The 22,057-nt window shown below is 40.7% G+C and overlaps 1 protein-coding gene across 3 annotated transcripts in view; it reads left to right on the top strand.

Moving 5' to 3' along the window:
- Positions 1-17,074, top strand: part of ELP2 (elongator acetyltransferase complex subunit 2) — a 40,919-nt gene extending 23,845 nt beyond the window's left edge. The window contains exons 14-22 of one of the 3 annotated variants that reach the window (XM_023207677.2): positions 582-651; positions 1,489-1,584; positions 1,725-1,782; positions 2,699-2,771; positions 6,499-6,691; positions 9,128-9,249; positions 12,061-12,194; positions 13,052-13,165; positions 16,839-17,074. In XM_023207677.2, coding sequence (XP_023063445.1) covers positions 582-651; positions 1,489-1,584; positions 1,725-1,782; positions 2,699-2,771; positions 6,499-6,691; positions 9,128-9,249; positions 12,061-12,194; positions 13,052-13,165; positions 16,839-16,995 — 1,017 coding nt within the window. In that variant the 3' untranslated portion in view covers positions 16,996-17,074. Of the gene's footprint in view, positions 1-581; positions 652-1,488; positions 1,585-1,724; positions 1,783-2,698; positions 2,772-6,498; positions 6,692-9,127; positions 9,250-9,429; positions 9,564-12,060; positions 12,195-13,051; positions 13,166-16,838 lie in introns of those variants that run through there. The other 2 variants (XR_002730756.3, XR_002730757.2) reach the window with 2 other exon arrangements.
- Positions 17,075-22,057: the final 4,983 nt, after the last annotated feature.

The following is a 22,057-nucleotide window of genomic DNA, read 5'->3' as shown; positions in this document are numbered from 1 at the left end:
TAGTTTCACATATAATAATTTGATTGATATAAATTGCAAAATCTAGATAATTGCCTTTTCAAATGGCACTCATACAAAGTTTTTAAATACTCAGTTAGTTAGATACATTTAGTGAAAATACTATGACTAATGCTGTAACTGTTCCCTTCTGGGAAGCATCTGTGTCTATATGAGCATCATCAGGGGATGTGCCTGTGAGATTATCTTGGAAGTAGAGCTCTGGGCCTTCCATTTTCAGCCCACCGCATTTCCTGTCAGACCCTGAAACCCATTGAAATGTTACAGTTCGATGAGATCCCTTTATGGATGAGAGGATGCCCAACTTTATGGATTGCATGGGAGCTGGATGCCTGGTAGGGCCTGTCTGTTGGAGAGTGATTGCTTAGCATTGCATTATTGGTTCAGAAAGTGGAAGTAGGGGTAGACGTCCACACAAGATGGTCTTTAAACTGTTTCTCAGCATTTATGAGCATGATTTTTTTGTAGTGTCTGAAGTAAGAGTAACTTTTAGATATAAAATTAGCATGTAAAACTTAGCATTTAAAACTTAGATATTATATTTATTATATTTTCTATTTTAGCAAGATAGTGACCTTCCAGAAGGAGCCACTGTCCCTGCGTTGGGATTATCAAATAAAGCTGTCTTTCAGGGTAAGGCTTTTGTCTTCAAAATTATTAAACCCATAGTGGTACTTAAACCCCAGTCACACACTTGTGTGATGTCTACCTAATGTTTGTTACAGCTGATTTTTTTAAAATCACTATATATGTATCTATCTTTTCTATCACCTGTTTCGTGATAAGTACTCTTTGTACACACTCAGACCACTGAAGTAGATGCAGTTTTCACAAAGCAAGTTTTCTTTTTTTTTTTTTGAGACAGAGTCTTGCTCTGTCGTCCAGGCTAGAGTGCAGTGGTGCGATCTCAGCTCACTACAACCTCTGCCCTTCGTCTCCTGGCTTCAAGCAATTATCCTGCCTCAGCCTCCCAAGTGGCTGGGACTACAGGCATGCGCCACCACGCCCAGCTAATTTTTTGTGTTTTTAGTAGAGACAGGGTTTCACCGTATTGGCCAGACTGGTCTGGAACTCCTGACCTCAGGTGATCCACCTGCCTTGGCCTCCCAAACTGCTGGTATGACAGGTGTGAGCCACCACGCCCTGCCACAAGACATGTTTTTTGGTATTAGAACTACAGATGAGAATGTGGGTAACCTGAAGAATTGGTTGTATAGTTTTAAAAGTTTGGAAACTGGTAGATCAAAGAAAATGGAAAGAACCTTTATGGAGTTGATTAATGCCACCAGGAGCCTGTTTGGAAAATACTGGAGTAATGGAAATACTCTTGCTTTTAGAATCACCTGGACACAGCTGTGAATTACACCACTTTGAATTACCACTGCTTTCTATCTGGTGGCCTTAATACTGAGACGAGCAAAGGAGATATAAAAATAGTGACTATATTCTTGATGTGTTTCTTCAAACTAGGAGATATAGCTTCTCAGCCTTCTGATGAAGAGGAGCTGTTAACTAGTACTGGTTTTGAGTATCAGCAGGTGGCCTTTCAGCCCTCCATACTTACTGGTAAGAAGTGACAAAGACAATTTAATAAATCAGTAGAACACACAGTATGTTATCTATTGCTGCTGACCTAAATAAGTGCTATAGAATTCACTTTTGTATTTGGATGAACATAGAAAAAAAATAGGTTCAATTTATTCTAGAGCCTCCCACTGAGGATCATCTTCTGCAGAATACTTTGTGGCCTGAAGTTCAAAAACTGTAAGTTAAACTGAATTTAGCTCTTTGGTCTGATTCTGTCATAACTTGTGATTTTTCCTTTCCACCCCACAATTTGATTTCCCCTTTTTCTTCCTTCTACCTACCTTTTTCCTCCTCCTCTATATATCTCTTAGTGGTTCTTCATAAGGAATAAGAATTAAACCTCACGTTTATTTCTATATTACTATTTATTGTGTTCATTAGTTTTGTTTATTCATCTTATTTTTAAAGTAGAGAAGCATAACATTATATATTTTTTCTTTGTTAAAAAGACTTGGCTGGGTACAGTGGCTCACACTTGTAATCCTAGCACTTTGGGAGGCCATAGTAGGAGGATCACTTGAGGCCGGGAGTTTGAGACCAGCCTTGACAATGTAGCGAGACCCCATCTCTACAAAACATTTTAAAAAATTAGCCAGGCATGATGATGCATGCCTGTAGTCCCAAGCCACTCGAGAGGCTGCGGCTGGAGGATTGCTTCTGCTCAGGAATTTGAGGCTGCAGTGAGCCATGATTGCACCACTGCACCCCAGCCTGGGTGACAGAATGAGACTTTGCCTTGAAAAAAAAAAAAAAGACTTAAGTTTTGTTGTTAGTCGTGGTTTTTTTGTCTTTGATGGTTCCTGATGAAAACCTTTCCATGGTTTATTGTTTAGATACTGGCTGGTTGAAAGTAGGAGGTGAAAACTTGTATGTTAATTGTTTGAATGAGTTATATTACTTATAGGAAGCTGGCATTTTTCTCCCATCTCCCTGTCTTTCTCTCAAATGTTTACCTAGACAAACATACAATATTCCTCAAAAGAATTGTTTGTTAGCTAAAGAGGTTGATGTTACTCTTTTTACTTTCAAAAATTGTGTGGCATGAGAATAGATTTATTTGCTAATAGTATATATTTTTCTTTTTAAATTTTAGATATGGACATGGTTATGAAATATTTTGTGTTACTTGTAACAGTTCAAAGACTCTGCTTGCCTCAGCTTGTAAGGTAGGCAATTTTACTTTTGATTCTGCTTGGTCACAAGTTATTTGGGTCATCAGGCTCCTGCCAAATTTGGTAATGATTTAGGCAGAACTCTATGTGAAAGGCCACTAATCCTTGATTTTTTGAATCTTACTTTCTCAATTTCTCTTACCCTTCTGTCTCTTCAAAAGCTTATGGTTTCATTTTAAGTCTGTTTCAGCTGCACATTTTGAACTTATCTGTGCCCCCCTACTAAAAGTGATTTAATCAAATATCTCAAAATGACGACTGGAATCCCAGCTACTCAGGAGGCTGAGACATGAGAATCACTTGAACTCCAGAGGCGGAAGTTGGAGTGAGTCGAGATCACGCCACTGCTCTCCAGCTTGGGTGACAGAGTGAGACTCTGTGTATAAAACAAGGATATCTCAAAATGATGCTAAAAATGTGATAAATTTTAAATAATTGGAGTCCTAGAGACACAGGGAAATGAGAAGAGGAAATCTGAAGTCCATCAGACTTTTTTTGTGGACACTCTTGGCACTGACCTAAGGCAGATGACTTTTGCATTTACTTAGAAGGATGATCTTGAATTCATCTTTCAGTATTTATCCATATCCTATGGATATAGCAATTATGGAGGATTATCTGAAGGGTCTGAAACCCACACATTCCTCTTAAATTTTCTGAAATGTATTTGTTTTAAATATGGTGGTAAGAGCTGCCCACCTTCATGGGCTCGTGTCCCTGCCTTTACTGTGGATTTATGCCGCTGATCTGCATTGAGAGGCATCGTAAGAAATACTGCTGTGCTTCCCCTACACCCACCACTACCCCACTTATTTATTCTTTGAAATGGTACTGAGAGGACTTCCTTCTCTTATAGGAGCCTTTGGGGAAAATGGAGTTCAGTAGTTCAACTGTCTGGGCTTCTACTGAGCAGATAATTTGTTTCTAACTTAGGGCACCGTGAATCCTGTAATTGATGTTTTTTCCCCCTTTTCAAGTTGACTCACAAGATGTACATCCTCTAAACATTTTATAAACAGCTGTATTTAGGGTTATTAACGTACTATAAATTGTATGTTTAATGTGAACAATTTGATAAGTTTTGACATGTTTATCCCTGTATAATCGTCATTACAATCAAGATACTGCATATATCCATCAACCCCCAACATTTTCTACGCTCTTTGGCAATTCCTCTTTTCTACCTCTCCCTTTCCCCTCCTGCCTCCATCCCTAGGAAACCATTAGTCTCCTTTTTGTCATGATAGAGTAGTTTGCATTTTCTAAAATTGTATATAAATAGGATCATGTAAGTATGTACTTTTTTGGTTTTGCTTCTTTAATTCATCATAATTGTTTGAGATTTATCCATGTTTTTGCATGCGTCAGTAGTTCGTGCCTTCTTAATGCTGAGTAGTTTTACCTTGTACAGATGTACCACCATTTGTTGATCCATTCACTTATTAATGGACATTTGGGCTGTTTTCCAGTTTTGGGCTTTTAGCGATGGTACAGTTATGAAAATTTATGTACAAGTCTTTGCATGGATATATGCTTTCATTCTCTTGAGTACATAACTGTGAATGGAATTGTTGGATGGTATGGTAGATACATATTTAAAATTTTAAGACATTGACATGCTGTGTTCCCCAGTGGTTACACATTTTTGCAGCAGTGTGTTAGATTTTCAGTTGTTCTGCACCCTCACCAGCACTTAATATCAGTCTTTTTAACTTTAACCATTCTAGTAAGTGTGTAACAGCTCATTATGGCTGTGATTTGTATTTCTCTAATGATATTAAGCATCTTTTCATGTGCTAATTTTTTATCCATATGAAAATATGGTGAAACTATTCAAATCTTTTGCCCATTTATTTATTAGATTGTTTTCTTATTGAGTTTTGAAAAGTTTTTAGAATTTTTTTTATAGATTTAGGAGTACAAGTGCAACTGTGTTACATGGATATATTGTGTCTTATTGAACTCTGGATTTTAGCATACCCATCACCTGAATAGTATACATTGTACCTTGAGTATTTCATTCCTCAACCCTTCCCACCTTTTTGATTCTCCAGTGTCTACTATTATTCCACGCTGTATGTCCATGTGTACCCATTGCTTAGCTCGTACTTGTAAGCAAGGGTGTCTGATTTTTGGCTTTCTGCTTCTGAGTCATTTCACCACTTAGGAGAATGGCTTCTAGATCCATCCATTTTGCTGCAGAAGAAATGATTTCATTGTTTTTTATGGCTGACTAGTAGTTCATGGCGGGGGAGGGGTGTGTGTGTATACATACCATATTTTAAAAACCAATTATCCATTGATGGACACTGAACAGTTTTTTATATACCCGATACAACTTTATCGGATGTGCTTATGTAGATATTTTTTCCCAGTGGCTTGTCATTCTCCTAACAGTGTCTTTCAAATGGCAGATGTTTTATGTTTTGGTGAAGTCCAGTTTATCAATTTTTTTTTTATTTAGGTTGTGTCCTTCTTATATCTAATCTTTAACTCAAGGTCACAAGGATTTTTCTGTTGTGTTTTGTTCAAGGAGTTTTATGGATTTTTAACTTTTGCCTTTAGACCTATGATACTTTCAAATGAATTCATGTATTTGTCATGGAATATAGATTAAAGTTGATTTTCTTTTATTGTAGATACCAGTTTCAGCATCATTTTTTAAAAAGACTGTCCCCTTCATCACTGTGTTTTGTCCTTTTGTCTAAAGTCACTTGTTCATATATGTGGATCCGTTCCCTAGACTTTATTGGGTTCTATTGATCTTTTTTGATATGATGCCAGTACCATACTCTCTTAGTAACTATAGTGTTTTAATAATACATCTTGAAATTAGGAAGTATAGAGTTATTTTGGCTATAGTAGATCCTTTATTTTGCATTTTAGAATCAGCTTAAGAGTTTCTACAAAAATACCTGCAAGGGCCGGGCGCGGTGGCTCAAGCCTGTAATCCCAGCACTTTGGGAGGCCGAGACGGGCGGATCACGAGGTCAGGAGATCGAGACCATCCTGGCTAACCCGGTGAAACCCCCTCTGTACTAAAAAATACAAAAAACTAGCCGGGCGAGGTGGCAGGCGCCTGTAGTCCCAGCTACTCAGGAGGCTGAGGCAGGAGAATGGCATAAACCCGGGAGGCAGAGCTTGCAGTGAGCTGAGATCTGGCCACTGCACTCCAGCCTGAGCGAGAGAGTGAGACTCCGTCTCAAAAAAAAAAAAAAAAATACCTGCAGGAATTTTAATGGAGATTGCATTGATTCTCTAGATTAATTTGGGGAGAATTTTAACAATATTGTGTATTTTGACATATGAATGCAATATATCTGTCATTCCTTCAGGTCTTTAATTTCTCTCAGGATTGATCTTTTTAAAAGTAAACCATTTATTTTGGAATAATTTTCATTTTTTTTTTCCCTCCATGTCACAGTTTTGATCATGGAATAATTTTTTAAGATCTGAGAGCTACAGTGAAGAGGAAAAAAAAAAAAAAAAAAAGCAAGCATGATAATATTAGTCCCTGATGATTCGTTTTTTCTAATCCCAGTCATCTGTAATTCTTCCCAGAGATTAGAAATGTTTGTAGTATGTTATCTCCTAGGAATTTTTTTTGGAATTCAAACAGATAAATAAAATATACTAATAGAAACAATGTGTTGTTTTTAAAATGATTTCTCTTCAGTTTATTTTTACTTACTAGCTTTATTGTTTCATCTCTGTCCTACAGGCAGCTAAGAAAGAGCATGCAGCTATCATTCTTTGGAACACTACGTCTTGGAAACAGGTGCAGAATTTAGTTTTCCACAGTTTGACAGTCACGCAGATGGCCTTCTCACCCAACGACAAGTTCTTACTGGCTGTTTCCAGAGATCGAACCTGGTCATTGTGGAAAAAGCAGGATACAATCTCACCTGAGTTCGGTAAAACAGCTTCTCATTGGGAAAGTTACTAGTGAAACAGTTATGTCCATTTTATCTATATTAAGCAGCTTTAGTTAAGACAAAGATAACAGAGTAAAGGGTAGAGCCTCATGTCTTTGAAGCCTTTCAAAGTTCTTGGATAACTGAGGAAGACTTGACCTTCCTGGTAGGATTTAAATAGAGATGATCTTTGTTTGGGTTGACCTACTTGTGATTATATAGTCAAGATGGCATGTATTCAGATATCTCAGTTCAAGAAACATAAACGTCTGTATGTAGGAAGTTAGGTTTTGCAAATGGTCATAGAATGCTACCACAAAACCTAATGGATGACATATCCTGAGCTAGGATTTTATGGGACAGGAATAATGAAGATACAACTAAGAAAACTCATGGTTGAGTGCTTTCTTCTCTCTGAACTATTTTACTAATATAGTACTATTTTAAATTATGAAATATAGAGGAAACCATTATCCTTAGCTTTTTCCTACCCTCTCCAGTCACCTCCTTCATTGAGAAGGGCATACTAGGCATCCATCTGGATAACATGACCCCTGAGCAAGGTGTTAGCCCACCTACCCACATTCTACTCTGAACCTGGCATAAACTGAAAAAAAAAAGAGGACTAAAAACCTTTGTGTAGCTGGGGCAGTGGCCTATTCCTATCCCCCCAGTTTCTTTTGGTGGATAAGTTCTAGAGAGTGTTTAAAGTATATTTAAGTTGTTTAATCCTGTTTTTAATTTTTCCATTGATAAGACTCACATACAGTTTGGTTTTGTGATATTTCTAGTCTCTTGGTTTCTTGTGTTTTAGAGAATACCAGGGACTGTAAAGTATACTCAGCAATATGTTTTAGAACACACTGTTTTCTTTTGCATCACTAATCTTTTCCTAACATGCAGCATTTACTGTTTAAAAAGCTAAAGTTGGCTAGGCACAGTGGCTCATGCATGTGATCCCAGCACTTTGGGAGGCCAAGGTGTGCGGATCACCTGAGGTCAGGAGTTGAAGACCAGCCTGGCCAACATGGTGAAACCCCATCTCTACTAAAAATACAAAAATTGACCGGGCATGGTGGTGCATGCCTGTAATCCCAGCTACTTGGGAGGCTGAGGCAGGAGAATAGTTTCAACCTGGGAGGCAGAGGTTGCCAAGATGGTACTAAGATGAGCCAAGATGGCGCCATTGCACTCCAGCCTAGGCGACAGAGCAAGACTCCATCTCAAAAAAAAAAAAAAAATTAGTTAAAGTTGGATGGATGTGGTGGCTCACACCTATAATCCCACCACTTTGGGAGGCTGAGGCAGGTGGATCATTTGAAATCAGGAGTTTGAGACTAGCCTGGCCAATATGGTGAAACCCCATCTCTACTAAAAAATGTAAAAATTAGCCAGGTATGGTGGTGCATGCCTGTAATCCCTGCTACTCAGGAGGCTGAGACAGGAGGATTGCATGAACCTGGGAGACGGAGGTTGCAGTGAGTGGAGATCCCATCACTGCATTAATGCCCATCCTGGGCATTAGAGTGAAACTTCATTCTCCCTGCAAAAAAAAATTGTATTAATAATGTATTTATTAATTTGTTATATCTTTATGAATTATGGAGTAATAATAGATACAGTCTTATTCCCTCCTCATAAACAGTTATGTGTTTTTTCTTTTTTAGGGGGTTTTTTTTTTTTTTTTTAAGACAGAGTTTTCCTCTTGTTCCCCAGGCTGGAGTACAGTGGTGTGATCTTAGCTCACTGCAGCCTCCACTTGCTGGGTTCAAGCGATTCTCCTGCTTCAGCCTCCTGAGTAGCTGGGATTAAAGGCACCTGCTACCACACCTGGCTAACTTTTTGTATTTTTAGTAGAGACGGAGTTTCATCATATTGTCCAGCCTGGTGTTGAACTCCTAACCTCAGGTGATCCACCCGCTTCTGCCTCCCAAAAGTGCAGGGATTACAGGCATGAGCCACTGTTCCTGGCCAACAGTTATGTGTGTTAGATTTAGTCTGTATAAGGGCTAGAAGTTGCCTTACACTTAAATCTTAAAAGGAAAATATTTTCTTAAGATTTTTTTTTTAAACATTAAGTGGTGCATTAATCTTTTTTCTATGGCCTAATATGCAAATCTGCCTACTTTGAGTACGGCTAAATAGCTTCAGGCTTCTTCTATAGGCGTGAGTTGAACTTCAGTTGAGTGTTTTGAAGATGTTTGTCATCAGTCACTAGAGAGTGACTAGGCAGTACAAAAGCGTTCCCTACTAGAAAAATAACTATGTCCACAGCCTTCTGGTGAGCGGTTATCTGGCTTCAGTCTGTTTCAAAAGTCAGTGCATATCAATTGAATATTAAGTCATATGGTGTATATGGCACTTAAACATCACTTCCTAACAGGTAAAAACCCAGCTTTCTCTGCTTTGTGAATAGTGTATATATATTTCTTTCAGAGCCAGTTTTTAGTCTTTTTGCCTTCACCAACAAAATTACTTCTGTGCACAGTAGAATTATTTGGTCTTGTGATTGGAGTCCTGATAGCAAGTATTTCTTCACTGGGAGTCGAGACAAAAAGGTAATTATTTAAAAACTTATTATTTTTTCAAATGTAAAATAATATTTGTATAGGTATGTTTGAATAAAAAATGCATAATCCTGCCTTTCTGTTACAGCTTTTAAAAATCAGCTATGTATTCCTTTCTGTTTTTCATATATGTACATTTAAAAAAAGACTTTTCTTATTAAATTCTATAAGTAAATTTCTCTGAAATGTCAAAAATATGAAGAGAAGACCTTTCAGACATATGACCTTCATCAAATGGTCCCAGTGGAAGAAGAGTAATAAATGAAATTAATCAAGACCAAGGAACCAGGAGGGCAGCAAGGGAGGTAGGGGAATAAGGGGAAAACTATTTTCTAGTTTTCATACTTTTATGAATTTAACATTTTTCTATAATGAATGGTTGTTACCTTTTCATTTGGTGCCAGAAGTGGGTGGAGTATGACTGACCCAAGCTTTAAAAAAGTCAAAGTAGCTAGGAAATTTTTTTTTTTTTTTTTGGAGACAGGGTCTCGGGTGCAGTGGTACCGTCACGGCTCACTGCAGCCTGGATCTCCTGGGCCCAAGCAATTCTCTCACCTCAGCCTCGGCCTCCCAAGTAGGTAGGACTACAGGTACTCACCACCACACCCAGCCAATGTTTTAATTGTGTAGAGATGGGGTCTTGCCATGTTGCCAGGCTGGTCCTGAACTCCTGGGCTCAAGCAGTCCTCCCACTTTGGCCTCCCAAAGTGTTGGAATTACAGGCATGAGTCACCACATCCAGCCTCGGAGTATGTTCTCCAACGTGACCTTCACCTTTGTTCTCTGAGAAATGTCCACCTCGCCTCTAGTCTTTCCTTTGTTTTCATACTCTTTAAAATACCCTTTTGTTCCTATGGACTAGAGGTGGTGAAGCAGTTTAGTCTCCCCGTTCCTTTCCCTGCCCTCTTTAGTCACAGACACAGTACAGATCACTGAAGTGGAGGGCTAGCACAGGCAGGGTGTCACTCAAGCTAAACACCTACATGTCAGCCTCTATGGCAGACTTTATGTCTCAGACCCTCCCTTCTGTTCATTTGCCTATTCTTTCTTGGCATTGGTGTGCCTGTGCTGTGCTCAATGCTGAGGAAGAAGGACTGCTTCTGTCCCCCACAGTCGTGCTGTGTTAGTCTGTTTTCACACTGCTCTAAAGAACTGCCTGAGACTGGGTAATTTATAAAGGAAAGAGGTTTAATTGACTCATAGTTCCTCAGGGCTGGGGAGGCCGCAGGAAACTTTCATTCATGGCAGAAGGTGAGGCAAACACATCCTTCTTCACATGGTGGCAGGAGAAAGAAGTGCTGAGCAAAAGGGGGAAGCCTCTTATGAGACCATCAGATCTCGTGAGAACTCACTATCTTGAGAAGAGCATGGAGGTAACCGCCCCCATGATCTGATTACCTCCTACTGGGTCTCTCCCATAACATATGGGGATTATGGGAACTAAATTCAAGGTGAGATTTGGGTGGGGACACAGCCAAACCATATCACATGCCTATAGAACATGGTCCAGCTGCTACTCTCGGGGGGAGGTCAGGGCTCCACCAGACAAGCAGCATTTGCTGGACATTCTCTGAAATGTACTTCTGCTTGCTTGGACAAAGCCTTCTGCTCAGAATCTTGCTTTGGTTCTGCATTTTGCTACTGTTGTCCACTTCACTTCTCTCTCCTTTCGATATGGAGTTTCGCTTTTGTTGCCCAGGCTGGAGTGCAGTGGCACCATCTTGGCTCACTGCAACCCCCGCCTCCCAGGTTCAAGCGATTCTCCTGCCTCGGCCTCCTGAGTAGCTGAGATTACAGACACCCACCACCATGCCCAGCTAATTTTTTGTATTTTTAGTAGAAACGGGGTTTCACCATGTTGGCCAGGCTGCTTTTGAGCTCCTGTCTTCAAGCAGTCCACCCGTCTCTACCTACCAATCTGCTAGGATTATAGGTGTAAGCCACCACACCCAGCCCACTCTCCATTGCTTTATGACCATTCACACATCCTTGAGGTATGAGCTTCCAGGGAAGCCTCATTTCTTAAGGGGTACCATGTAGATCAGGTTTTCCTTATAACTGAGTAGATTCCCTGAGCAATGGACAGTGTAGAGAAAGAGCTAGAAAGCTGATTAGTTCTTTTTTGGTTTTTTTTTTTTTTTTGAGACGGATTTTCACTCTTGTTGCCTGGGCTGGAGTGCAGTGGTACGATCTCAGCTCACTGCAACCTCCGCCTCCTACGTTCAAGCGATTCTCCTGCCTCAGCCTCCCTAGTAGCTGGGGTTACAGGCGCCCACCACCACGCCCAGCTAATTTTTATATTTTTAGTAGAGACGGGGTTTCACTATGTTGGCCAGGCTGGTCTCAAACTCCTGACCTCAGGTGATACACCTGCCTTGGCCTCCCAAAGTGCTGGGATTACAGGCGTGAGCCACTGCGCCTGGCCCAAAAGCTGATTAATTCTTAAACATTTTGTAGTAGCTTCTTGGGGAAGTGCATGAGCCTACTGATGGGACTCCACTGGATCGTAAACCAATTTGTGAGTGTAGAAGGCATGTTAGACACCTTTGTCTGGTCTCTGGGCAGGAACGTTTTGTCTTTGGACCAAAGTGAGCTCTCACAGACGCGTGTCTGCTGTACTGTGCTTTCTTTGTGATGCTTGAAATGTTCTCAAGTCCTGGCACATCATACACAAATGTAAATGATGCATTTAAAAAAATACTGGAGCAAATACTTTGTTGTATCTTTGCCAATGAAACTGTAGTACATTGCTAGAAACCTTGCAGAGAGAAGGCTTTACAGTGTGTGATCTGTCTGTATTAGGTGGTTGTCTGGGGTGAGTGTGACTCCACTGATGACTGTATTGAGTATAACATTGGCCCCTGCTCCTCAGTCCTGGACGTGGGTGGGGCTGTGACAGCTGTCAGCGTCTGCCCAGCGCTCCATCCTTCTCAACGGTCAGTCTCTGTGTGGGGCTTAGTTTTAAGGGGACCACTTGGTTTCTTAATATGTAACCCTCATGTCATTTCATTTATGAATTCTCCTGTCCTCTGAGTTACTATCTTTTTGTTTTTCTTTTTCTTTTTCTTTTTTTTGTATTTTTTGAGACGGAGTCTCACTCTGTCACCTAGGCTGGAGTGCAGTGGCATGATCTCTGCTCACTGCAACCTCCCTCCTGAGTTTAGGTGATTCTCCTGCCTCAGCCTCCCAAGTAGGTGGGATTACAGGCATGCGCTGCCACGCCTGGCTGATTTTTTTGCACTTTTAGTAGAGATGAGGTTTCACCATGTTGGCCGGGCAGGTCTTGATCTCCTGACCTCAAGTGATCCACCTGCCTCGGCCTCCCAAAGTGCTGGGATCACAGGCGTGTGCCACCGCTCCTGGCCTCAGTTACTGTCTTTTCCAAAATGCTTATGTTTCTCATAATAATTTTTGAATTGATAGAACCTAATGATTCAGAATGTAAAATACAGGTTAGGAATGTGGCTCAAAGTACTTCACCAAATCTAGGACTGCGGTACTTTTTCTGTAACAAGCATCTTCAGTGGAACAAGGGTCCCTGCAGCCAGCTGGGGAAACACTGGCTCGTGGGCTTTGCCAGCAGAGGACACAGATAAATCTGTGTGCAGCCCCTGTAAAGTGGAGGCTTCTTGAGGACACAGCAGAGCAGTGCAGCATGTCCTGGGCTGATGCCTGCAGAGTCTTTTGTAAGGCAGGGACAGTTGGGACACTGTGAAGAACTATTTGAGCAATGACGGCGATAACAGAATTTCATGCTAAGTTAGTCACTTTTGTCCCCCTCCCTTAAAAACAGATATGTGGTTGCAGTAGGATTGGAGTGTGGAAAGATTTGCTTATATACCTGGAAAAAGACTGATCAAGTTCCAGAAATAAATGACTGGACCCACTGTGTAGAAACAAGTCAAAGGTATTTCTTTCCTATTTTTGTTTCCATCAGATTAACTAGAAATTGTGGGGTCTTTCGTGGCAAATTTTATGCCACATTTTCATGGAGGGGGACATATATCTTTATTCATGGTGTCTACCACTTTGTTTTGTGGTAATCTGAAATTGATATATTGCACTTGATTTTTAAAAGTTTGCTTGACCAAATTGCTTGCATGCATAATACTGTTTTTATAAACAACCATTTGAGATGAAAGTGCTTTTCATAATGGTGTGTTTTAGAATTTGACTACAGTAGATTCTTAATTTGATTCAAAATGTTTGTGATTTTTAAACATATTCTGGATTGCACTTTGGTAGTCATATCCTTATGATTGAACCCTTCACCTCAGATCCTGCAGTGGAGCTTTCAGGCATAGCAAGGCTGATGCCCTGGGCCTCATGCATTTGCCGCCTGAGCTGGCATAGAGCACCTACTGTTTACAGCCTCCTCCCCATCCCACCCACCTAGACAGCAGGAATCACTTTTAATCTACCCTTTTACAGGTTTTATTCTTTGTGTGTGTGTGTGAGAGACAGGGTCTCACTCTGTTACCTAGGCTGGAGTGCAGTGGCAAGATCCCAGCTCACTGAAACCTCCACTTCCCGAGCTCAATCAGTCTTCCTACCTCAGCCTCCCAGATAGCTGGGACTATAGACACGCACCACCATGCCCGGCTAATTTTTTTTGTATTTTTAGTAGAGATGGGGTTTCATTGTGTTGGCCAGGCTGGTCTGCATCTCCTGGGCTCAAGCAATGCTCCTGTCTTGGCCTCCCAAAGTGCTAGCATTACAGGCATGGGCCACTGTACCTGGCCCAGATTTTATTCTTTAAAAATGTCTAAATGTGGCTGGGTGTGTTGGCTCATGCCTGTAATCCTAGCACTTTAGGACGCTAAGACAGGAGGATTGCTTGAACCTAGGAGTTGTGAGACCAGCCTGAGCAACATAGTGAGACCCCCAGTCTCTACCAGAAATAAAAGAAATTAGCCAGATGTGATGGCACATGACTGTGGGTCCCAGGTACTTGGGAGGGTGAAGTGGGAGGATCACTTGAGCCCAGGAGGTTGAGGCTGTAGCAAACCATAATCACACCATTGCACTCCAGCCTGGGTGAGTGAGACCCTGTCCCCTCTAAAAAGGTATAAACGTTCAGAAAGCTACTCATAGCATTCTGTGTCGTATTTTCTTAGGCTTTTTCAACCTTCGTGTATCTGTACTGTTGAAAATATAATTTCAAATAGCAATTTCAAATGACAATATGATGAGGGTGAGTGCTTAATGGAGAGAGATTTATGAGCAATGTCTTTTATAAGATATTTCATCCAGCAGATCTCGTCATATCATGTCAACCAAACATATTAGTGCTCATTATCATTATATTTATTAAAATGAGATATTGCCATGCCCCCATGGCTTCCCTCCTGCCTCTCTGGGCTGGGTTTAGCAGTTGAACTAGTTTGTGCTGTTGGCTTGCTGACGACGGAATAAATCTGTTGAAATTCCATGCTTCAGGCATTTGAAAGGCACCCCTTCCTTCCACTTTGCCTGCCCACAGTGCTCCCTTCATCTCTAACGTGGTGTGAAGACCTCTTCAATGGCCCCCGTGTGGGATACTGGCGGGAAGCCACTTAGAAAGTGCAGGAAGGGAACATGTATAGAATTTGAGTTTTTTGTCTGAAGAGGTTGTTTTTTCCTTTGGTCATTATGGTGACTTAGGATTTGCAAGATGGAACTAATGCATGACTTAACATATTATTTGGATTGCTAATATTTCAGTTACCAAATTCCAAATACCGTTCAAATGAAAGCTTTTGCTAGTAATAGATTTACAAAGGTAATATAAGCAAACACTACCCTTTAGGTTGGTTTGCCAAACTCCCTGTCTTCTTAAATGTGACGTGTTAATATGCTGGATTTAAAGGACATTACCAGAAAGAAAAAAGAAAAACCCACTATCTCAAAGCTTACATAGCCAAACAAGTACTGTTCCTCAAAGTAACTCCCTTGGAAAGAATTATACCATATATGTTTATTTCAGTAATTTCACTACTTCAAATCATTCGTTTAATGAAATGAGAGAACTTTAATCCATAATAATTGAGATTCCAGTGATGTTGCTATCAGTTAAAATATTCTTGGACGGTGGCTCAAGCCTGTAATCCCGGCACTTTGGGAGGCCGAGACGGGCGGATCACGAGGTCAGGAGATCGAGACCATCCTGGCTAACACGGTGAAACCCCATCTCTACTAAAAATACAAAAACTAGCCGGGTGAGGTGGCAGGCGCCTGTAGTCCCAGCTACTCGGGAGGCTGAGGCAGGAGAATGGCGTAAACCCGGGAGGCGGAGCTTGCAGTGAGCTGAGATCTGGCCACTGCAATCCAGTCCGGGGGACCGAGCGAGACCCTGCCTCCAAAAAAAAAAAAAAAAAAAAAATATTCTTGGAACTTCTCTGTAAGAATTGTATTCAGAACTAGCTTACTAGTGATGCAAGAAAACAAATTATAATGCCTTTTATAGTGTTATTTCAATCGTTTCCTCTTTTTAAAGCTTGCCATTCATATCTATTAAGCTTGCCATTTATATTTATTATAAAGCTTACTTCCAGGTGCTTTCAACAGTCAGATTCATCCTCAGAGGAATATGACCTAGCATTGAGAGTACTCAAATCATAGTTTGCATAATATGGAGGCATTTTCTCTAGAGTAATTTCAGCAAACAGTTGAGGCACAGCAGCACTGTTATAACCTCCCAGAGTGATTATTTGTAAGGGCACGCAGTCATCTTGTTGCATAGGTTCAGGAGGACTGATTTTTTAAAATGGGTTTCATGACTTCATTCTTCCCTTTTAATCGTGAGAATGCATCTGGTGACAGGGACTGTCAGCAAATGAGAGTATAATGTGAGTGCTCTGGTATTGTTTTCAGTGTTTACTGCCCTAAAACCTACTTTAGTGCTTTCTGGTTTGGGAAGCTAATTTGGAGGGTAAATTTATAGAAGATGTTGTGTTTTCGTAGAGATTTGTTACTAACATACCTTGGTAACATTCTGGGTCTGCCTTTTTAAAGGGCTGGGGGGGGGTAGGGGATAGGGAGCACTAATATGATGGTCTTGCCCAAGGTCACGCAGTTAGAGGTCACACTGGAGACCAAGACTCCTTCATTGGGCAGTACATTAAATCTTTCACTGTCTTTCTTTACCCAGTAGTAAAAATGCAATTCCATCCCCCTCACAGGGATGTCAGAAATAAAATAATCTGGAATATATAGTAAAGTTGAAATTGTTATAAATACATTTAGTAATGTTATCTAAAAGACTAACTGGAATAACCATTTCGTGAAATTCCATTGATCATTAAAACAACATTTATTTTAAAAATTTTTATTTTTTATATTTTTTAAACAACATTTGACAGAGATTCATTGTCTATTTCTTGCTCCTTTTGGTGATGTTATTGCCAGTGAGTAAGATTAAAATTTAGTCTTGTAGTTTTATGTGAATATAGTAAAATATTTTCCAGGTTAAAATAAAATGGCTAAAATGTTAATCATAGTATTTTAAAACCTGTACATTTCAATTTTCAGGTTTTAACTTCCATTCATGTTTACACCATTAATTGGAAAAACATTTCATGACTTCTCTATCTTTGTTTTAGCCAAAGTCATACACTTGCTATCAGAAAATTATGCTGGAAGAACTGCAGTGGAAAAACTGAACACAAGGAAGCAGAAGATGCTGAGTGGTTACATTTTGCAAGCTGTGGTGAAGATCACACTGTGAAGATACACAGAGTCAATAAATGTGCACTGTAATGGACTTAATAACTACATGCTTGCAGTCACTGGTATCTTAAAATATTATCACATAAATAGATCATCTTTGCCTTCATAACAGAACTGAGTTTCTTTCTTTTTTTTTTTTTTTTTGAGATGGAGTCTTGCTTTGTTGCAACCTCCACCTCCCAGGTTCCAGCGATTCTCTTTCCTTAGCCTCCTGAGTAGCTGGGACTAGAGGCACACACCACCATGCCTGGCTAGTTTTTGTATTTTTAGGAGAGACTGAGTTTTATCATTGACCAGGCTGGTCTCAAACTCCTGATTTCAGGTGAGCTGCTCGCCTTGGCCTCCCAAAGTGCTGGGATTACAGGTGTGAGCCACCGCGCCCAACCTGAGTTTCATTTTTTAAGTCACGTAGCAATAGTCCTTATTTGAGTGTTAGACCCTTTGAAATGTGATGAAAGCTATGGACCCTTCACTTTGTTATATAACATATGTATACACACCCAGAACTTTGCACGTACGTTCAGAGATTCCTAGACCCACAGACCTGTCTCTGTGTGTCCCAATTTAAGAACCTCTGTTCTTTCTTCATGACTGGATTTGCCCAATTTTGTGTTATTTTGGGACTTCATTTGTCCCTCTTTGGGACATTTCCTTATTTATTGCCCTCTTCAGAGAGTAGACATAGGAAAAACAAGATAGCAAACCTAGATTACTTAATTTTTATTTTAACATTTTCTATAGATAAGCACACCACGCCAAGTGTGCTCTGTCTTGATCCCCTTCTTTTTAGCATATGCCAGACATTGTAGAGTTTGGCAAGCAGTTGTAGGTTTGAGCTGCAGCCAATCATTTCTTTTGTTCTTTAGAAGTACATAGATTCATCTTTTTAGGGCTTTACCGAAAGTAAAATATCCTGACATTTAAACTGATAGATGTAGGAGGTAAAAAATAGAGTTCCAAAACATCTGAATTTATGTGATAGCTGAAGTCACGAGATGAGGGATGTATGTCCTCCAGGGAGGATGCAGAAAGAAGAAAAGGGTGCTGGAAACAGCCTGTCAGTTATGCCAGCTGTGGGCTGGAGGCAGCCAGGAGAGTTGGGAGCCTGGGTGTTGGGTGGAGAGAGGTTAACAGGGAAGACATGGGAAGTACTGTGAACACGGCTGGTGTGAGCAGAGGACTATTCCGACCCTGTTGGAACGTAGAGCCATCTGACAGATTGACAATGCAGTGAAGGCTGTATATAATAAATGTGTTGAAAGGAGGAAGGTGAGGATTTTCTTGGTGGGAGTTTATGCCATTATTAACATATTTTGCTTCCAAAGGGGTTAAAATGTTTTACCTAAATGGATGTTTCTAGGTCAGTGCTATACAGTATTTCTAATCTGTGTTTTATAGTGTGAGCTACATACGTAATTTTAAAAATTTCAAGTAGCCACATAATGAAACAGGTGAAATTTAATGACACATTTCCTTTAATACGGTATGTCCAAAATATTACTATGTCAACCTGTGATCAATATAAAAACCTGTTACTGAAGTATTTTATAGGGCCTCTCTCAGTTCAGACTAGCCACATTTAAGTGCTACATAGCCACATGTGGCTCATGGCCATCCATATTTGAACAATGTACTTTAGACTGTTGCATCTGTATACTCTTGTGCCCTCAGCTGGGGGGTGGGGTGTGTGTGTGTGTGTGCCAAGGCAGTGAGCATCTGAGCTTTGAACCTCAGAGACCAAAATGTCGTGCCCATTTCCCCGCTATCAGCTGAGGAATCTTTACTCACATTGACACGCGGGCTTATTCTGACCCAAGTGCATGCAGGCTTCCAGAGCAGATTCAGAGGCTAACTTAGTCCCTTAGCTCCCCTCCCAGCACAGAACCCCCCAGGTTATCTGAAAGTAGGCCTCGCCTAGAGAGACTGAGTTTCCAAGTTGTCAGTTTTCCCAAATGGTCCTCAAGCATCTTCCTCAGCAATCACCTTACAGTTTAGTAAACATTCAGAGGACTTGCTACACATCTGGGCAGTCTGCATTGTAATTCATATGTGTTTACACACTTATGTCTTCATCTGCTAAGGCACCTTTGAACCGTATTGTAATTCATAGTATCTGAAGCAATTATTTTGAATTGTAGTAATTCATAATATTGAAGCAATTCATAATATCTGAAGCAATCCTCAGATACGGGTTAGGCATGGCCCTGCTCTGAGCAGGATGGCAAAAGTGGCAGTCTATGACGCAGCCCTTGTTACCCAGGCTATTACTAAATGGTGGTGGTGGTTTTATCTTAATTAAAATGACATCACCAACAACGCGCCCTTTCCTGTCTGCCAGGAAAAGTTTTCTGTAGTGACGCATGTGTTTGTGTGTGTGCGTTTGAGGCTATATTACTCATTGCTACAGCAGTTCAAAATGACTTGGAAAAAAACAATGAATGCTGGTCATTGATGTGTATACTGACATGTTTAAGGGAAGTTACTGTGGTCTGTAACTTAAGAAATACATAAAAAATAAGATGGGTGGAGTGATGGACACATGGATAGATATGAAGCCAGCACTGTAAAATATTAGTGGTAGTTTTGTATGCCCATACTCACAGTACTATTATTCACAGTAGCTAAGAGATGGAAGCAATACGTGTCCATCAGTGGGTGAATGATCAACAAACTGTGTATTCATACAATGGAATATTATTCAACCTCTAAAAGGAAGATATGCTGACACATGCTGCAACATGGATGAATCTTGAGGATATGATGCTAAGTGAAGTAAGTCAGTCACCGAAAGACAAATACTGTATATGCTTCCATTTATATGAAGTATCTAGAGCAGTCAAATGCATAGAAACAAAGTAGAATGGTAGTTTCCAAGCACTGGGGGAGGAGGAAATGAGGAGTTGTTTAATGGGTATAGTGTTTCAGTTTTGCAAGACAAAAAGTTCTGGGGATTGATTGCACAGTTATGTGAATACTGTATACCGACTGAACTGTACACTCTAAAATAGTTAAGATGGTAAATGTTCTTTATTTTACCACAGTGTTTTTTAAAGCATGGTAAACAACATTTTCCAGGATGTAAATTGGTACTAAAAATAAAAGTGCTCCAAAGTAAGATATATTTGGGAAACATAGGGCTAACTAAAGTTGGATAGGTGTCTTTATTGCAGGAATTCTAAGAGCATTTAACAAATTAATTTACATTGAGAATTTTCAGTGTGGAGGGTCTGGCTCATAACATTTCACAAACATTAAACTTCAGAGTCCCTAAGCCTTTAAATAAAATGTTAATGGTAGAAACTCCTTAAGGGGTATTCATTGTACAATTCTTTCAACTTTTCTGCATGCTGGGAGGTTTTTTTGTTTTGGTAACAACATGTTGGGGAAAATGGCCTTGGAATATTTCATTCAAATTAGAGCCAAGCTAACACAAAGCTGTTGCTGCTAGTGGGAACAGCCCTGATGTCCATGTAACAAGCTGCTCTCCCCAACTCCCTCCCTTCTGCTTCTTCCTCGGCTCCCACTTCTAGGATTAACAGGCAGGGAGGCGGAGGCTCAGGTAAGTTGGGCCACAGCAGAAGGAGGGCCAGGGCAGAGGTTTGGGCCTTGGCTCTGATGCTTGAACATAAACATACCTAGTCAGAAGTACATCAGTACAAAGTGGACCCTACAAAATGATAGGGCCAGAAAACAGGTATGTGGTTACCAGGGGCTGAGAATGGGGAGAGGAGTGACTATAGAGGGACCCAGATTCTTCAACAAATACATTACAAGAGGAAAAGGGAAAGGAAGCCTAGAGATTGAAAGATACTTGAGACGCGTGAATCCAGTGCAATGTATGAACCCTGTTTGCATCCTGATCTGAACTAGCCAATCAGTCTTGTAAAAATATCCTTAAGAGACAAAGCGATATTTGATGATTTTAAGGAAACAACATTTAAATATATGACAGTGGGGCTGTGGTTATGATTGATTTTGTTTTTTTTTTTTTGTCTCTAGAGACTGGGTTTTGAAGTGTTGCCTAAGCTGGTCTTGAACTCCCGGGCTCAAGCAGTCCTCCCACCTCAGCCTTGGTTTCTTAAAAAAAAAAAAAAAAAAAGTTCTTTTGAATCATACATGTAGTATTTATGGATGAAATGAATTTACGTCTTAGGGTGTTTCATAATGATTGTGTGTGTGGCAAGGATTAAGTAGGTTTTAGATGTGTGGATTATTAGTGAAGCTGGGCAGTGGTGGGGTGGTCATACTATTCTAATTTTTTAATATATTTAAAATTTCCTTGTAAGAATTGTTAAATGAAAAGGCTCATGCCTGTAATCCCAGTACTTTGGGAGTCCGAGGCGGGGGGATAACGGGGTCAGGAGATCGAGACCATCCTGGCTAACACGGTGAAAACCTGTCTCTACTAAAAATATAAAAAAATTAGCTGGGCATGGTGGCGAGCACCTATAGTCCCAGCTACTGGGGAGGCTGAGGCAGGAGAATGGCATGAACCCGTGAGGCAGAGCTTGCAGTGAGCCGAGATTGTGCCACTGCACTCCAGCCTGGGTGACAGAGGGAGACTGTCTCCAAAAAAAAAAAAAATTGTTAAGTGGAAAAAGAACGCGCATATCCATAAGTTAAATATAAGAAGTGTTACATTGTGAGGAATTCTTCCCCTCCTAGCATGTAGTGGATGGTCCAGTAGTAAGGCTCTGCCACGCTTAAGTAAGACACTGGGACTCCAAGGACAATGAGGCTGAGGCCAGAAGAGAGACAGAATGTGGGATGGCTGCATGTGGTTGGTGGATAGAGGACTCTGAGCCCCACACGCTGGTGGACTCAGATCTGGCACCCGGGCTGGGTGTGGTGGCTCACACCTGTAATTCCAGCAGTTTGAGAGGCTGAGGCAGGTAGATCACTTGAGGTCAGGAGTTCAAGACCAGCTTGGCCAACGTGGTGAAACCCCATCTCTACTAAAAATACAAAAAAAAAAAAAAAAAAAAGGTGTAGTGGTGGGCACCTATAATCCCACATGTTCCAGAGGCTGAGGCAGGAGAACCACTTGAACCCAGGAGGAGGAGGTTGCAGTGGGCCAAGATTGAGCCACTGC

The sequence above is a fragment of the Piliocolobus tephrosceles genome, chromosome 18, assembly GCF_002776525.5.
Source record: "Piliocolobus tephrosceles isolate RC106 chromosome 18, ASM277652v3, whole genome shotgun sequence".
Lineage (NCBI taxonomy): Eukaryota > Metazoa > Chordata > Mammalia > Primates > Cercopithecidae > Piliocolobus > Piliocolobus tephrosceles.
The sequence above is the reverse complement of the archived record's forward strand: the minus strand, read 5'-3'. Positions and strand labels throughout refer to the sequence as shown.